At 41.3% G+C, this 16,685-nt stretch overlaps 1 protein-coding gene across 2 annotated transcripts in view; it reads left to right on the forward strand.

The window, feature by feature from the left end:
• Window positions 1–3,546: 3,546 nt before the first annotated feature.
• The window catches only part of LOC143288501 (leucine-zipper-like transcriptional regulator 1), a 39,356-nt gene continuing 26,217 nt past the window's right edge, over window positions 3,547–16,685 (forward strand). For both annotated transcript variants that reach the window (XM_076597074.1, XM_076597075.1), the window contains exons 1-7: window positions 3,547–3,833; window positions 4,780–4,842; window positions 7,137–7,193; window positions 8,021–8,100; window positions 11,251–11,359; window positions 13,434–13,641; window positions 14,530–14,669. In XM_076597074.1, coding sequence (XP_076453189.1) covers window positions 3,691–3,833; window positions 4,780–4,842; window positions 7,137–7,193; window positions 8,021–8,100; window positions 11,251–11,359; window positions 13,434–13,641; window positions 14,530–14,669 — 800 coding nt within the window. In that variant the 5' untranslated portion in view covers window positions 3,547–3,690. The remainder of the gene's footprint in view (window positions 3,834–4,779; window positions 4,843–7,136; window positions 7,194–8,020; window positions 8,101–11,250; window positions 11,360–13,433; window positions 13,642–14,529; window positions 14,670–16,685) is intronic.

Consider the following 16,685-nt stretch of genomic DNA (forward strand, 5'->3'; position numbering starts at 1 on the left):
GTGTTGTCCTGAACATTGTGTGATGCACATCCTGTGTATCTGAGTTTGTCATAACGTATTTGCCTGAACATGTAATGTTAGGGCTTGCCACAGTTTGGAGTTTGGTTCTATCTTGATATGAAGATATCAGTGCCTAATCAGGGGCGACTGGAGGTAATTAAATGGGGGTAATTGATATTTCACTCTCACATCAACAGGGAAACTATGTTTATATACGGGCATGTGTCTGTGCATGCTTGTAGGCTTTGCGTATGTATGTGTGTGCGCGGGCGTTCGCGCTCACGTATCTGCAGCAAGAATGTAAGAATGGCTTTAAAGTCCACAAGGAGGAACGAAGATTTGGTGTACCCCCTTTACATCCACCCCTTCACTGCCTCCTCCACTCCTCCACTATGCATCCCCTCACCGCCCCCTTCACACCCACCCACTCAGTAGCTTCTTCTCTCCCCATCCACCACCCACCTCTCCTCTTTCAGTAGCGGTGTTCTACGCGATGTGTCATTCCATTCCCCCTAAAAAAAAAACCCAACAAAACAAAACAAAACAACAACAAAACACACACACACACACACACACACACACACACACACACACACAAACAAACAAACAAACAAAATGGATTGCACTGTTCACATCTTCCAATCTTAACAAAACAACAACAAAACACACACACACACACACACACACACACACACACACACACACACACACACATAAACAAACAAAATGGATTGCACTGTTCACATCTTCCAATCTTTAAGAAATCTCCCCAGCACGATGTCCAAGGGCTCCTTTCTGGGCATATGGAATGATCCCCCACATTCATATCACATCAATCATTCACCACCCTGCAAAGCTTAATTGGCAAGTTGAACTTGATAAAATAAGGCGTTATATGGAAGAAAATGGCTTACTCCTACCCACAGAAAACAACAACAAAGAAGGATATTATAATAATCAAGTGCTCTTCCGTAGCGCGCTGTTTCCTCATAGAGAGGTTCACAAAGCTTGACAAATCAGACGTGACAAGAAATAAGCAACAATAATCAACAAGATTCAATATAACAATAATCAGCAAGATTCAAAATAATCACTCACGACGCGCCACAATTTATTTGTTACAAAAGAGAAGCAACAGTCATCCAGAAAAACAATCAATCACGAAGAAACAATCACGCACGCTCAGAATATAAACACCTCACTGAGTCTTTGTCGAACCACAGGTCATATTTCATAACCCAGCCGATCTAACTTTTATCAGCAAGGTCGCCATCGCTGAAAGCTGAAGAGGTTGTTGCCCATTTTTTTAATGACCCACCCAACCACCACTCCATGTTGAAGCGACTAACCAAAATCCTAAACACCGCTGAGATAGGCCCCACAGCAGACGTCCCCCTAAGAGATAATATTATCTTCTCATCTCACTCAGCGAGAACTACAAGGAAGACACTGCAGCTGGCAACAGCACGTGAAGCGCAGACCATCGGCAGCATTTCAGCACTCTGTGCCTCTTCGGCACATTCTGGTGGCAGCCTTCTGGTATTCGGAGTACCCTTCATCATTATCTTTCTCAGAGATTAAATCAGAAGACCAGGGCTGAATCTTTCAAGGGGTATTCATTTGTCGCAGTTAAAACAGATGTTTCTGTTACAAAGCTCCCCATGCGAACCTTTAAGGCTAAGCTCTCTTCCTTTTGCTTTGAATTATGTACATCAGTTTGACATGGTACAACATAATTATGACACCAAAATGGGGCCGGGGTAGAATTAAACTTATTGTTAAGTTATTATATACTTGTCATGTCAAATGAACTCAAATGCCCGCCGATCCTTCCCATCCATGGTTCACATGGGGCATTCTTTGTCACTTAGCCACAGAGTGGCTACATTCAGGAAGAGCCGCCCAAATAATGAATCCCGCAACATAACTTTTGAAGACAGTACATGACGATCCACATCGTACTACCAACCTCTCTTTTCAATCGGTAGAAAGACTGTGACAAACACATTTTCATTACCTTTGTAAATGGGCCTGTCACAAAAGAAAAGAGTGTAGATCAGAATGACTATTTGAAAAGTCTGAGAAGTCACGGTCTACTTTGGTTACCAAGTAGTCAAAAGGTAGCAAGGAGTATATATATATATATATATATATATATATATATTATGAATTAATAAAATAAAAAGGTCATGTGTGTGTGTGCGCGCGCGCGCGCGTGTGTGTGTGTGTGTGTCTGTGTGTGTGTGTCTGTGTGTGTGTGTGCATTTCTACGTGTATGTGTCTGTGTTGTTTTTGTTGTTGTTTTTTGTGTGTGTATGTGTCAGTGTTTTTTGTTTGAACGAACGAACGAACGAACGAACAAACACACACACACGCACGCGCGCGCACACACACACACACACACACACACACACACACACACACACACACACACACACACACACACACACACACACACACACACAGGGAGACTGAGATCGAGAGAAAGGTGTGACTGATTAGACTGAGGCTGGACGGAGTGAGAGGTGGGGAGTACAAGGGTCCAGACACTGATCTTAAAATAGAGCACTATCACATCAGTGGGGTCAAAAAAGATAAAGCGATGTTTTACTCATGTTAAAAACAAAACTGAAACGAAGACACCCAACAGGTTCAGTTTCAGTTTCAGTAGCTCAAGGAGGCGTCACTGCGTTCGGACAAATCCATATACGCTACACCACATCTGCCAAGCAGATGCCTGACCAGCAGCGCCGGTAACCCAGCCGTCGCTTTGTCAGGCCTTGAGAAAAAAAAACAACAAAAAAACTAAATGAATAAATATATAACTAAGTAACTAACTAACTAAATAATAATAACATAATTAAAAAATAACCAAATAAATAAATAAATAAACAATAATAATAATGATAATAATGAAAATAAAATAAATAAATAGATAAATAAATAAATTAATTAAATTTTTAAAAAGACAATTAATTAAATTTTAAAAAAAGACAACAATGATGATAAATAAGCAAAATAAATGTTTAAAAAAAAGAAAAAAAAGAAAAAAAAAGAGAAGAGCAGACATACATTCACACATACACACACATATGCATAACAGATATGCACCAAACATGCAGTTTCACAGATATGAAAGCACGCGTACAGTCAAATACACATAAACGCACATGAGCCCCAACACACACACACACACACACACACACACACACACACACACACACACACACACACACGCACGCACGCACACCTGCATCCCCTCTACCCCCCCTCCACACACTCATTTCTAGGCTACGTATCGTAGCTTCCACGGCACACACACACACACACACACACACACACACACACACACACACACCATATATCATGCATACGAGAAGCACGTCCAGAGCATGCAAGAACAGCATAAGTCATTTTTAAGTGACACAATGTGCAAAATAAATAAATGAATAAATAAATAAATAAATAAATAAAATGGGGGAAAAAAATCGGGTGTAATCTTTAGCTGGGCCATGTTTTTCGCTTCAGGCACCGGCTCAGCAGTTGCACACAAGGGACATAATCGCATGATTGTAATTTCATTTCCTGTCACTCGGGGTCTCAAAACACTTTGCTGGTGCTTCCTTTCGAAACAATCATTTCTTTACACTAAAAAGTCTACAAAGATTAGTGTCACACGGACAGAAAAGGATGGCCATTGCACGACCGCCGGGGATGGATTTCGACCACAACTGGCCAGAAAGTACAGAGTGTTTGACACTGGATTTCGGTCCATTCGAGACGGTGCACAGATGGAAAAGAATGCCAGAGTGCGATGAATTTGTCGGAGCGAGGTATGTGTGTTTGTTTCTTTTTTTTTCTTTTTTTTTTCTTTTTCTTTTTACAAAAGAAATTGATCGATTACTTACCCGTATTTTGCAGTTTGGATTTTTTTTTTTTTTTTTTTTTTTTTATTCTGAAGATGTCCACAGTATGACCTGTCCGTGTCGTAAATAGGCCTCCTTGAAACTTTAGACACACCCACGCTCGAGCTCACGTCACACGCGCGCGCGCACGTCTACATGGAAACACACACACACACACACACACACACACACTAAAAATAATTGCAACACACACACACACACACACACACACACACACACACACACACACACACACACACACATGTAAACACACACACATGTAAACACACATACACACATGTAAACACACACACACACACACACACACACACACACACCTATGATATAATAACACTTCTAGTAATTAGATGTTAAACTGAAGATCACACACACACACACACACACACACACACACACACACACACACACTCACTCAATCTCTCTCTCTCTCAGTCTGTCTCTGTCTGTCTGTCTGTCTGTCTGTCTCTCTCTCTCTCTCTCTCTCTCTCTCTCTCTCTCTCTCTCTCTCTCTCTCTCTCTCTCTCTTCCAATTGTTAATTTTTGTTGTTTCTATTCCTGGTGCCATACAAGAAAGAATGATTTCTGTAAAAACAACAGCAACAAAAACCAGCAAAAAAAAAAAAAAAAAAAAAAAAAAAAAAAAAAAAAAAAAAAAAAAGCCAGAACAAGCAAACAAAAAGGGAAATAGTAGTTTTAAAAAACAACTTTTATTTGACTGAAAATACCGTTATTCCATTACTGAAATATGATTAGAATTGGTTCACAGTGTCATGTCAGTGTGTTAATGCTTTTTTTTGTATAAGTTTGGAAGTTGGTGCATATGACTATTGAATAATTCTGTGTTTGTGTGCAGGCGAAGTAAACACACAGTGGTGGCCTACAAAGATGCTTTGTATGTATTTGGGGGTGATAATGGGTAAGTTGACTTTTATCATGCAATCTACGTGTGACAGTGTTTGTGTGTCTGTGTATGTGTATGTGTGTGTGTGTGTGTGTGTGTGTGTGTGTGTCACTGTGTTTGTGTGTGTGTGTGTGTGTGTTTGTTGCATGCGTGGTGTTTTTTGGTGTGTGTTTTGCATGTATGTACATGTGTACATATGTATGTATGTATGTATGTATGTGTGTGTGTGTGTATATATGTCAAGCGCCATTTGCTGATCAGCGCGATCTTAAGATGGCGCAGACCCATATGACGATCCGCAGAAAGCGCGACCATCTCGAGATGGGCGCGCCATCTATGAATTATTTCCGAAAATGAATAGAGCTGCGCGATCTTAAGATTGTGCAAACCAAGCAAGAATTGCGCCATCTGCCGATCACTTGGAAACACACACAAACAAAATTAAAATTTTAATTTTAACACTCAAATTAAAATTAAATTTAAAATTAAATTAAATAAAATTAAAAATTTGAAAAAAAGAATCAGGAGGACGCAAGTGTCACTTGTCTAATATTTTGACTGCACACACACACACACAAACAAACGCTTTTGCAAAGTTCACTAATAAGACTCAAATTAAAATTAAATTAAATTTAAAATTAAATTAAATAAAATTAAAAATTTTAAAAAAAAGAATAAGGAGGACGCAACCGCGAAAAGTCAAAAGAGAAAGGCTTGGCCCATCTCGAGATGGTTGCGCTTTCTGCGGATCGTCATATGGTTCTGCGCCATCTTAAGATCGCGCTGATCGGCAAATGGCGCTTGACATATATATATATATATATATATATATATATATATATAATAGTCTCAGCATTGAAACTTGGATTTTTTTTTTTTTTAATTAATTTTTATTATTATGAATTATCTTTTAAATTACCATCATAAATTCCATACACACAGCCACATTCTAATGCCATAGTTCCATTGCCGGGGCAGTCTACAGGGAGCAGTTAACTAGTATAAGGTTGCCGTGATGCCACACATACACCAGAGAAAACATGTCCTCCTGCACTGCTGTTGGAGTCACTTGGTGGTGTTCATTAATGCCTGTTCGACGGGCGCAATAGCCGAGTTGTTAAAGTGTTGGACTGTCAATCTGAGGGTCCCGGGTTCGAATCACGGTGACGGTGCCTGGTGGGTAAAGGGTGGAGATTTTTACGACCTCCCAGGTCAACATATGTGCAGACCTGCTAGTGCCTGAACCCCCTTCGTGTGTATATGCAAGCAGAAGATCAAATACGCACGTTAAAGATCCTGTAATCCATGTCGGCGTTCGGTGGGTTATGGAAACAAGAACATACCCAGCATGCACACCCCCGAAAACAGAGTATGGCTGCCTACTTGGCGGGGTAAAAACAGTCATACATGTAAAAGCCCACTTGTGTGCTTACGAGTGAACGCAGAAGAAGAAGAAGAAGAAATTAATGCCTGTTCTTATCCAAGTTTCAGCATAAGCAGGATACTGTAACATCTACTATACCTTCTACTGATGACAATAATTGATCAGTTGAGGACCCAGATGGAGTGAGTACTCCCTTGGATTTGAGACAGCTAAATACTGATTGCAACCCCCAACGACAAAATCCTGACCGACATCAAAGACATTGACAGCAGCTTTATCACAGGCATTGATGCAGACGGGACAGGTCACTATGAGTGCAGTGCATGAAAGGCCACAGAATTTCAGACAGTTTTTTTCTGAAATCCATGAAACTTTGACTGTAGCCAGTGCAGGAGGAGGATGACAATGCCACTGCTTTGTAGGACTGTAGAGGCTTGGGGCGATTTTAGAATTGCTGTACTCTGTGCTTCTTTTGTGTTATATATATATATATATATATATATATATATATAAAATATACTAATAGTGTTATATGTACTATAGTGTATATTATAGTGTCATCCAGACCTGAAAGATCTAGATCCATACAAACAACTACAGTGTTAGGAACTTTGAGCACATTTCCAATTTAAAAACATTGGTCAGTTAAGCGGATAGTGCTAAAAAATGTGGTCCGCCCAGTATTCTCAACAGAGTCAACAAAACATATCTTCTGGGAAGGAGCTAGCCATGGGCCGAAAAATCTTGCACTGTCACAGTAATATTTTCTCCGATGGGAGTAATGTCCATGTCCTTTCAGCCATCAGTCTGCAACACTAACCCTACTGGCACAGAGGCTTACAAGCTGAATGATTTTATTTCCTGTGATATCTTTGCTTTTTACATAAGATTTATCTGAAACATGTATTCTAAAACTTTGTTTCAGTAAAAACATGTTGAATGATTTGCTGCGATTTGACGTCAAGGACAAGTCTTGGGGAAGGTAAGAAAGGGTGAAGTGTTTGTGAGCTTTATTAAAAAAAAAAAAAAAAATTTTTAAAGAAAAAGTCAATCTTTACCATGTTCACTTTCAATCTGACTAGTTCTTATCATTGCACAATAAAGGGTTAAAGACTCTTTTATACCCACGTCACTATCCAAACCATGTAACAGGATTAGATTTGGAGTAACAATTTATCATACAGTGTACCTTTTTTTCTCAGCCTGTCATTAATAAAACAAAGATTGGATGATCATTGTCATTTGGATTGGTCCAAATATGTCTATAAATTCAAGTGTGTGAACAAATCAGTGCATTACATTTGTAAAAAAAATGGTGGTGGTGGTGGTGGTGGTTTCACAATGTGTCATTGTTTCCATAAATATTTGTTTGACAAAACAAAAACAAATTTAAACAAAAAACAAAAACAAAAACAAAACACACACACACACACACACACACACACACACACACACACACACACACACACACACACACACACTAAATGAAGAAAGACAGAAAGGAGTAAAAGAAAGAGTAGCACTCAGTAAATAGTCTACAAATGACAGAACCAAAATGGTCGTCTTGCTTCAGTTAAGTAAGTACTGTTACAATGTTAATGTTTTAGCCAACCTTTTTCTTTTGTCTCTTTTGTTTTTTATGAGTTGTGTGTTTGGTTCTTTGTTGTTGTTGTTGATTTTTGTGAGGAAGGGGGGTCTGGGGGGTGGGGGGTATTTTTGTTTTTGTATATTTGGGGGGATGGAGGTTTTGTTGATAAAAGGCTCTGACTGTAAGTGTAAGGACGGTAAACTGACACATGGTTTCCACAGGGCTTTCACGACAGGGAAGCCCCCAGCCCCGCGATACCACCACTCTGCTGTGGTCCACGAGAGCAGCATGTTTGTGTTTGGTGAGTGCGCCCAGTGGGAATCATTTTCTTCTCTTGCCTTTTTTTATTGTTTGATTAAAAAAAAAATTAGAATTTTTTTCGTCAGGAAATTTGAAAGAGGTATGCCTGAAGTGGATGATACTTGACTGTGTTTTCCCAGTCAGTCTTACCATTTGAGCCCACAGCACACTTTTGAAACTCTGAGTAAGCGCCGGCAATTTGTGCTTGTGTTTCTTCATCCTATGATAAGAATTTTGCCTCTGGTGTGTGGCCTCCTGGCAACCTGAAATGCTCATTTAACTACACACGCTTTACCGTGACCCACTAGTGCAGACTTCAGCAGGGAGTTCAATTCCTGTCCTATGCAAACTACTACCCACCAATGCGGAGAAAACAAAAGTAGCTACGGCCGATAACCACCCGGAAGTAGATTACCTCCCCTCTGTATCCCTGACTAGCTTCCCCTTTTTCCGGCAGCCATCTTGACTCCTGATCCTGTGCTGTGTGCCCATAGTTCCCTGTAGACTGCTCATGCTGAGACTGTCAGATGAACCCAGGTTGGCAGTGTATGGGGGAACTCGGTACGAGAGAAATGCCACTGAAAAGGTGCAGAAGATGGGCCAGCGCAAAAAAAAAAAAAAAGGGAGAAACATTTTTTTTGGTCATTCAGTACTTACCCCCTTTTTTTTTTTTTTTTTTTTTTTTTTTTTTTTTTGCCAGTATACTTTTTCTCCTCACTTACTGCCTTCCTGGCCCATTAACTCTCTGAGAACTCCTTGTTTGGGGTTTCTGTTCTTCTTTTTCTATGTGTTTATTTTCAGTTAACATAACTATTGTTAAAGATATTTCTAAACACACATGCATGATACATACATTGCTACTTAGATACACATACATAGATATCTGGAAAAACAACAACAAAAAACAAAAGGATAGATTGGTTAAAAAAACAAGTGAAAATTTTACAGTAAAGACACAAACAGCAGCTCATCTACAAGAGAAAGAGTAAATCATGGAAAAGATTATCTTTGATTTACAAGAAAAAAAGGTTTATAAGCCCCACAGTAAGAATAAATACATTGACAAAAAGCAAGAAATGTGCACAATAGCAGCATTGACATTGACAGCAAATAGGTAAATGAATAAACTGATAAAATTAACATAAAATTTGTGGATTTTTTTATGATATTCTGTATATTTATTTGGCAAGGTTTAGATCCGTGTTTCACATTTTATTATAGATATATCTGGCAACCACTTCGTTTAAAAATCATGCAGTATGCAGTTTACTTTTTTTTTCTTTTTTTTTCTTTTTAAATATAACACACCAGTTTTCGATTAATACATTGTTTCTGTGTATTCAAAGTAGTATTCTTCCAAATACACCAAGTTCTTTGTCTGAATGGGTAATTGGTTATCATGGACAATTTAAGTGAATATTTTAACAATAAACATGCAGTTTACTTTTGTATTATATTCCTCTACATTATATCTTTTGATCAAAAGATCGGATTGTTGGTGAACAGTTATCAAATTTACTCTTATGAATAAGAATTTCTCCAAGGAAAATAATTCAGCAACCACTGAATCAGTCTTTACATTTTCATCCACATCAAACTATATCAAATTCTGAGTTAACGTCATGTTAGTGCATATGATGGATCGTGATTTGAGTAGTTCTTCAATTCTGTTCTGTTTCAAGAACTAGTATTGGGTTTCTCTATGGACTTGATTGGGCGATACCATGTTGCATTTTTTTTAAGCGTCCAGTTAAAGATGAATAGCCCATTTGCACCCTTTGGCCTGCAGACACTTTTGTTTTTGAAAATCTGGAGGACTACTATGTCCTGTGAACTGTTCACTATAAAACAAAATGCCGCTTTGGCTTGGTCAACTACTGACACGAGACAACAACACAATGTTGCTCGAACACATCATTTACAACCGCCATCAACAGTTGCTATGTCCCCATGGTTCTCTCCCTTAGTTCACCACTTCCAGTATATACTTCCAGTATCAACATGGTAGTCGGCGATGAACGATAATTAACAGTTTTCATGTTGTATTTTATATGACTGTTAAGTCTTTTCAGATTTTTTTTAATCCTCTGATGTCTGATGTAGTTTTGTTTTCACATCTGTCCAGTGACATGTTTCAGCCTTGTTTAGTAATGGCTGAGCGCAATAGTGCAGTAACCAAGTTGTTAAAGCGTTGGACTTTCAATCTGAGGGTCCTGGGTTCGAATCTCGGTAACAGCGCCTGCTGGGTAAAGGGTTGAGATTTTCCTAATCTCCCAGGTCAACATAATGTGCAGATCTGCTAGTGCCTGAACCCCCTTCGTGTGTATACACACACACAAGATCAAATGCGCACGTTAAAGATCCTGTAATCCATGTCAGTATTCAGTGGGTTATGAAAACAAGAACATACCCAGCATGCACACCCCCGAAAATGGAGTATGGCTTCCTACATGGCGGGGTAAATAAACAAAACGGTCTTACATCTAAAACGTTACATGTCTGTCTGAATGTGTATGTGCGCATGCATGAAATCTGATTGAATGACACGCGAAATGAATGATGAGCGCCCAGTTGCAGCCACCAGTCAGCTCTACCCAGGTAGATAGCCTGTTGTGCAAATAATCCTGTAATTGTAAAGCGCTTAGAGCTTGGTCTTTGACCGAGGATTGGCACTACAAAAGTAGCCATAACGAATCAAATCTTCTTCTTCTTCTTCTGCGTTCACTCGTATGCACACGAGTGGGCTTTTATGGGTATGACCATTTTTACCCCGCCATGTAGGCAGCCATACTCCGTTTTCAGGGGTGTGCATGCTGGGTATGTTCTTGTTTCCATAACCCACCGAACGCTGACATGGATTACAGGATCTTTAACGTGCGTATTTGATCTTCTGCTTGCATATACACACGAAGGGGGTTCAGACACTAGCAGGTCTGCACATATGTTGACCTGGGAGATCGTAAAAATCTCCACCCTTTACCCACCAGGCGCCGTCACTGTGATTCGAACCCGGGACCCTCAGATTGACAGTCCAACGCTTTAACCACTCGGCTATTGCGCCCGTCACGAATCAAATCAAATGTTGTAATTTGTGCTCTAAAACCAGACTGAACTGAGCTGAATTGAACTGAACGTCTGTGGTTGCTTTCAGGAGGGTACACGGGGGACATCCACTCGAACTGTAACCTGACCAACAAGAACGACCTGTTTGAGTACAAGTTTAACACGGGGCAGTGGGTGGAGTGGAAGTTTGAGGGCAGGTGAGGAAGCGTGTGCACACGTGCGTTTTTCTCTCTCACTCTTTCTCTCTCTGTGTCACCGTGCCTTTGTCTTTCTCTTTCTCCATCACTCTGTCTCTGTCTGTCTGTCTCTCTCACTGCGTAGCTCCTACTTTCTTTGTCTTTTTTTTCTGGGGCTCTTTCCATTGTTACTGGCTACATCTCGCTTTCTTGTTTTTTAGTCTCTCTCCATTGCTCTGCTGTCTTTCTCTCTCTCCCTCTCTCTCTCTCTTTCTTTCTCTCTTTCTCTCTCCCTCTCCCCCTCTCTCTTTCTCTCTCTCTCTCCCTCTTTTTCTCTCTCTGTGTGTGTCTCTCTCTCTTTCTCTCTCTCTCTCCCTCTCTCTCTCTCTCTCTCTCTCTTTCTCTCTCTTCCTCTCTCTCTCTCTCCCTCTCTTTCTCTTTTTCTCTCTATCTCTCTTTCTCTCTCCCTCTCCCGCTTTCTCTCTCCCTCTCTCTTTCTCTCTGTCTCCCCCCCTCTCTCTCTCTCTCTCTCTCTCTTTCTCTCTCTTTCTTTCTCTCTCTTTCTCTCTCTAGATCGTCTTTCATTAAATTTTAGATTTAGAGTAAACAAACTTTAAAGTTAATGAGCATTATAAGGATAGCCTGAAAAACTGTACCTTTTGTGGAGGGTACGAAGACGAAATTCATGTACTGGCAATTTGTCCACAATATGATATTCTGAGAAAGAAATACTTATCCAAGCGTATACAAAATTTAAGGATTTCCATATTACCCCACTTACTTCAAAATGCCAACAACATTGTGTCAAGAGATGTAGCAATGCTTATTTTTTTATGTGTTAAAACAGAGAGCAGAAAAGCACTCAGTCTTAGATGAAAGACATGTTTCTCAATTACCGTTAGCTTTTTACTTAGTTTTGTTATGTTATCAATTGACAGAACCTTCCTCACCCTCTATCCCCCATTCTGATGTGTAATGCGGTGTGTGTTGTGTGTGTTTGTTTCTTTGATTTTTCCTATGCATTTTACTAACACCATGCTAGTGCCTGTATGCCATGTGTGTGTGTGTGTATGTGTGTGTGTGTGTGTTCGTGTGTGTGTGTGTGTGTTGTTTTGTTTTGATTCATGCATATTTTTTCCTCTGTTGTGTATCTCTACTAACACCATGCTTTCATTTTATTAAATATTGTGTAGTGTAGACCCTATTCATGGCGGGGACTGGATGTAAAAAAGCACTCCAGTGCTTATCTATTATCCTCGAAATAAAGAATTTGTCTTGTCTTGTCTTGTCTCTCTCTCTCTCCACTTATGTTTCCATGTCTTTGTCTCTCTTTGTCCCTCTGTCTCTCACTCAGCCACTGTCTTTGCATCGCCTTTGCTTTTTTTTTTCTTCTTCTTCTTCTTCTTCTTCTTCTTCTCTTTCTCTCAGTCTTCACTGTTATCTCTCTCTCTCTCTCTCTCTTTGCCCTTCTTTCTCATTTGCTCTGTCTGTCTGTCAAAAAGATTAGAACAGTTTGGTTCACAGCCCATGTCATAGATCAGAGTCCACGAATCTGACCTTGCTTATGCGGTATTTTCTTTTCATTTTTTTTTCTTTTTCTTTTCTTTTGTTGTTGTTTTGACGGGCGCAATAGCCGAATGGTTAAAGCGTTGGACTTTCAATCTGAGGGTCCCGGGTTCGAATCACGGTGACGGCGCCTGGTGGGTAAAGGGTGGAGATTTTTACGAGGCTTTTACGTGTATGACCATTTTTACCCTGCCATGTAGGCAGCCATACTCCATTTTCGGGGGGGTGTATGCTGGGTATGTTCTTGTTTCCATAACCCACCGAACGCTGACATGGATTACAGGATCTTTAACGTGCGAATTTGATCTTCTGCTTGCATATACACACGAAGGGTGTTCAGGCACTAGCAGGTCTGCACATATGTTGACCTGGGAGATCGTAAAAATCTCCACCCTTTACCCACCAGGCGCCGTCACCGTGATTCGAACCCGGGACCCTCAGATTGACAGTCCAACGCTTTAACCACTCGGCTATTGCGCCCGTCACCCCTACCCCCCAACCCCCTACACTCTTCCCTTCCTGCCCCCAGGGATGACATGCGTGAGGGGTGCCAGCCAAAGGGGAACAGTTTCTGCCGCATGGTGGGTCGCACGGTTCGAACCCCGGTGGCCCGCGCTGCCCACGGGGCGGCGGTCTACGACGGGAAGTTGTGGATCTTTGCCGGCTACGACGGCAACGCCCGACTGAACGACATGTGGACCATTTCACTCATTGGAGAAAATCGGTATTGGGAAGAGGTACGTTGCAGGGAGGTGGAAATGTGTGTGTGTGTGTGTGTGTGTGTGTGTGTGTTTGTGTGTGTGTATGTTTGTGTGAGAGCCAGTTTGTGTGTGTGTGTGTGTGTGTTTGTGAGAGAAAGTTTGTGTGTGTGTATGTTTGTGCGAGAGCAAGTTTGTGTGTGTATGTGTGTGTGTGTGTTTGTACTTTGTGTGAGAGAAAGTTTGTGTGTGTATGTTTGTGTGACAGACAGTTTGTATGTGTAAATATTGTGCTTATGAATATGTGTATTTATGCAGTGAAGTATGAGTGAACATGTTTGAGTGTGTGTGTGTGTGTGTGTGTGTGTGTGCACAGGGGTGTTAACAGAAGTTTGTGTGTCAGTATGTGTATTTGTGTTGTGAACCTGTGGATATATACAAATAAATGTCTCTCATATAAATCCCATCATTTGTACGTCATTTTGATTTGAAGTCTGCAAACAGTGCTCCCCACGCCTTCCTTTGCATAAAGGAAATCCTACTACCTCGTAAAACAACAACAGAAAAACAACCACGAACACTTGACGTATGACCAATCTCAAGTGCCTGTTGTTTTGTCCCAAGTGAATCAGACTAGGGATAGTCCTCCGACATGCTGCAACTTTGCACTGGTGGTGGCTCGGGGTACCTTGGAAAACAAAACAAAAAATACAATCACCAAAAGAAAACACATGACGTATGACCAATCTCATGTGCCTGTTGTTTTCTCCCAGGTGAACCAGAGCTGGGGCATCCCTCCGATGTGCTGCAACTTTGTACTGGTGGTGGCTCGAGGTACCATGGAATACAAAAAGAAAAGAGAAAAATTGCCCCGCAAAAATACACCTGACGTACGACCAATCTCATGTGCCTGTTGTTTTCTCCCAGGTGAACCAGAGCGGGGACATCCCCCCGACGTGCTGCAACTTTGCACTGGCGGTGGCTCGGGACTGCATGTATGTTTTCTCGGGCCAGAGTGGTGCCAAGATCACCAACAACCTCTTTCAGTTCAACTTCCAGCAAAACCAGTCAGTTGGCTCGTCTCGTAATGCTTGTTTGTTTCACAGGGGGAAGGGGGGGAGGTGAAGGGGGTGGAGGGGTAGTCTTGTGTTTTGTATTTTGTATTTCTTTTTATCACAACATATTTCTCTGTGTGAAATTCGGGCTGCTCTCCCCAGGGAGAGCGCGTCACTACACTACAGTGCCACCCATTTTTTTGTATTTTTTCCTGCATGTAGTTTTATTTGTTTTCCCTATCAAAGTGGATTTTTCTACAGAATTTTGCCAGGAACAACCCTTTTGTTGCCGCAGGTTCCTTTACGGGTGCTAAGTGCATGCTGCACACGGGACCTCGGTTTATCGTCTCATCCGAATGACTAGCGTCCAGACCACCACTCAAGGTCTAGTGGAGGGGGAGAAAATATCGGCAGCTGAGCCATGATTCGAACCAGCGCACTCAGATTCTCTCGCTTCCTAGGCGGACACGTTACCTTTAGGCCATCACTCCACATGTTTTGTATTTGTGTGGATAGGGGGATGAGTGGAAGGAGGTTGGCGGGGGGGGGGGGGGGGGGTGGTCTTGTGTTTTTTTGTTTATGTAGGATCGGAGTAGACGGGCGCAATAGCCGAGTGGTAAAGCGTTGGACTGTCAATCTGAGGGGCCCGGGTTCGAATCACGGTGACGGCGCCTGGTGGGTAAAGGGTGGAGATTTTTATAATCTCCCAGGTCAACATATGTGCAGACCTGCTAGTGCCTGAACCCCCTTCGTGTGTATATGCAAGCAGAAATTCAAATACACACGTTAAAGATCCTGTAATCCATGTCAGCGTTCAGTGGGTTATGGAAACAAGAACATACCCAGCATGCACACCCCCGAAAACGGAGTATGGCTGCCTACATGGCGGGGTAAAAACGGTCATACACGTAAAAGCCCACTCGTGTGCATACGAGTGAACGCAGAAGAAGAAGTAGGATCGGAGTGAGGACTTGACATGTGATGCTGCCCTTGTGGATGCTTTGGTGTTGGTCCTGTTGTAGTTCTGTGTACAGATGTAGATTGTCGCCGTGCATTTCATCGGAAGATAAAAGAATCTTTAGGGGGCAGGTAAAGAAAGGGACCCCATCAAACAGCTGACTGGCGATATGAACCACATTAGAAGTGGAATCTGGTGTTCAAAAAAAAAGTGATGACATTCACTCCTCATGTTCACTTTTACGCTAACTGATCCAGGGGCGAGTTGAGGCGTTGCTGACTGGAGTTATGAGTACGACTGACTCAAAAGCACTCCAGTCTCTCTCAGTCTGTACACAGCCAGTGTAGAGGGGGTTGGGGTTAAGTTTAAATAAAGTCTAAGACTTACTGATGGGGTAAGTAATTAGCTGCGTGACAGGTGTGATTTTTTTTTAAAATTATTAAATAAACACTTTTTATAGTTAAAGAATTTAGATTAGCAACAAGTGTGATTTTCTTATGAATGGAAGCATTTACAGGAATAACCTGCTATTGAATAAAGGTGTTTTATAGATGCAGAATTTTGATAGGAAACAAGTGTAATTTTCTTATGAATGTAAGCGTTTACAGGATCAGCTTGCTATTGTATAAAGGCATGTTATAGATACAGAATTTAGATCAGCGACAATTGTAATTTTCTTATGAATCTAAGCCTTTACAGGATTAGTTGGAAGGTGAGCGATAGGTATCGATTTCCTAGGAATATAATCATGGGATTAGAGGTTTGCTGAACGATAGGCACAGTGTTCTGATGAACCAAAGTAACTGCAGGGTCCACTAGCGTCTTGTTCTTCTTCGTTTGTCGGCTACAACTCCCAACGTTCACTCGTATGTACACAAGTGGGCTTTTACGTGTATGGTCATTTTTACCCCGCCATGTAGGCAGCCATACTCTGTTTTCGGGGGTGTGCATGCTGGGTATGTTCTTGTTTCCATAACCCACCGAACGCTGACATGGATTACAGGATCTTTAATTTGCGTATTTTTTCTTCTGTTTGCGTATACACATGAAGGGGGTCCAGGCACAAGCAG

The sequence above is a fragment of the Babylonia areolata genome, chromosome 12, assembly GCF_041734735.1.
Source record: "Babylonia areolata isolate BAREFJ2019XMU chromosome 12, ASM4173473v1, whole genome shotgun sequence".
Classification (NCBI taxonomy): domain Eukaryota; kingdom Metazoa; phylum Mollusca; class Gastropoda; order Neogastropoda; family Buccinidae; genus Babylonia; species Babylonia areolata.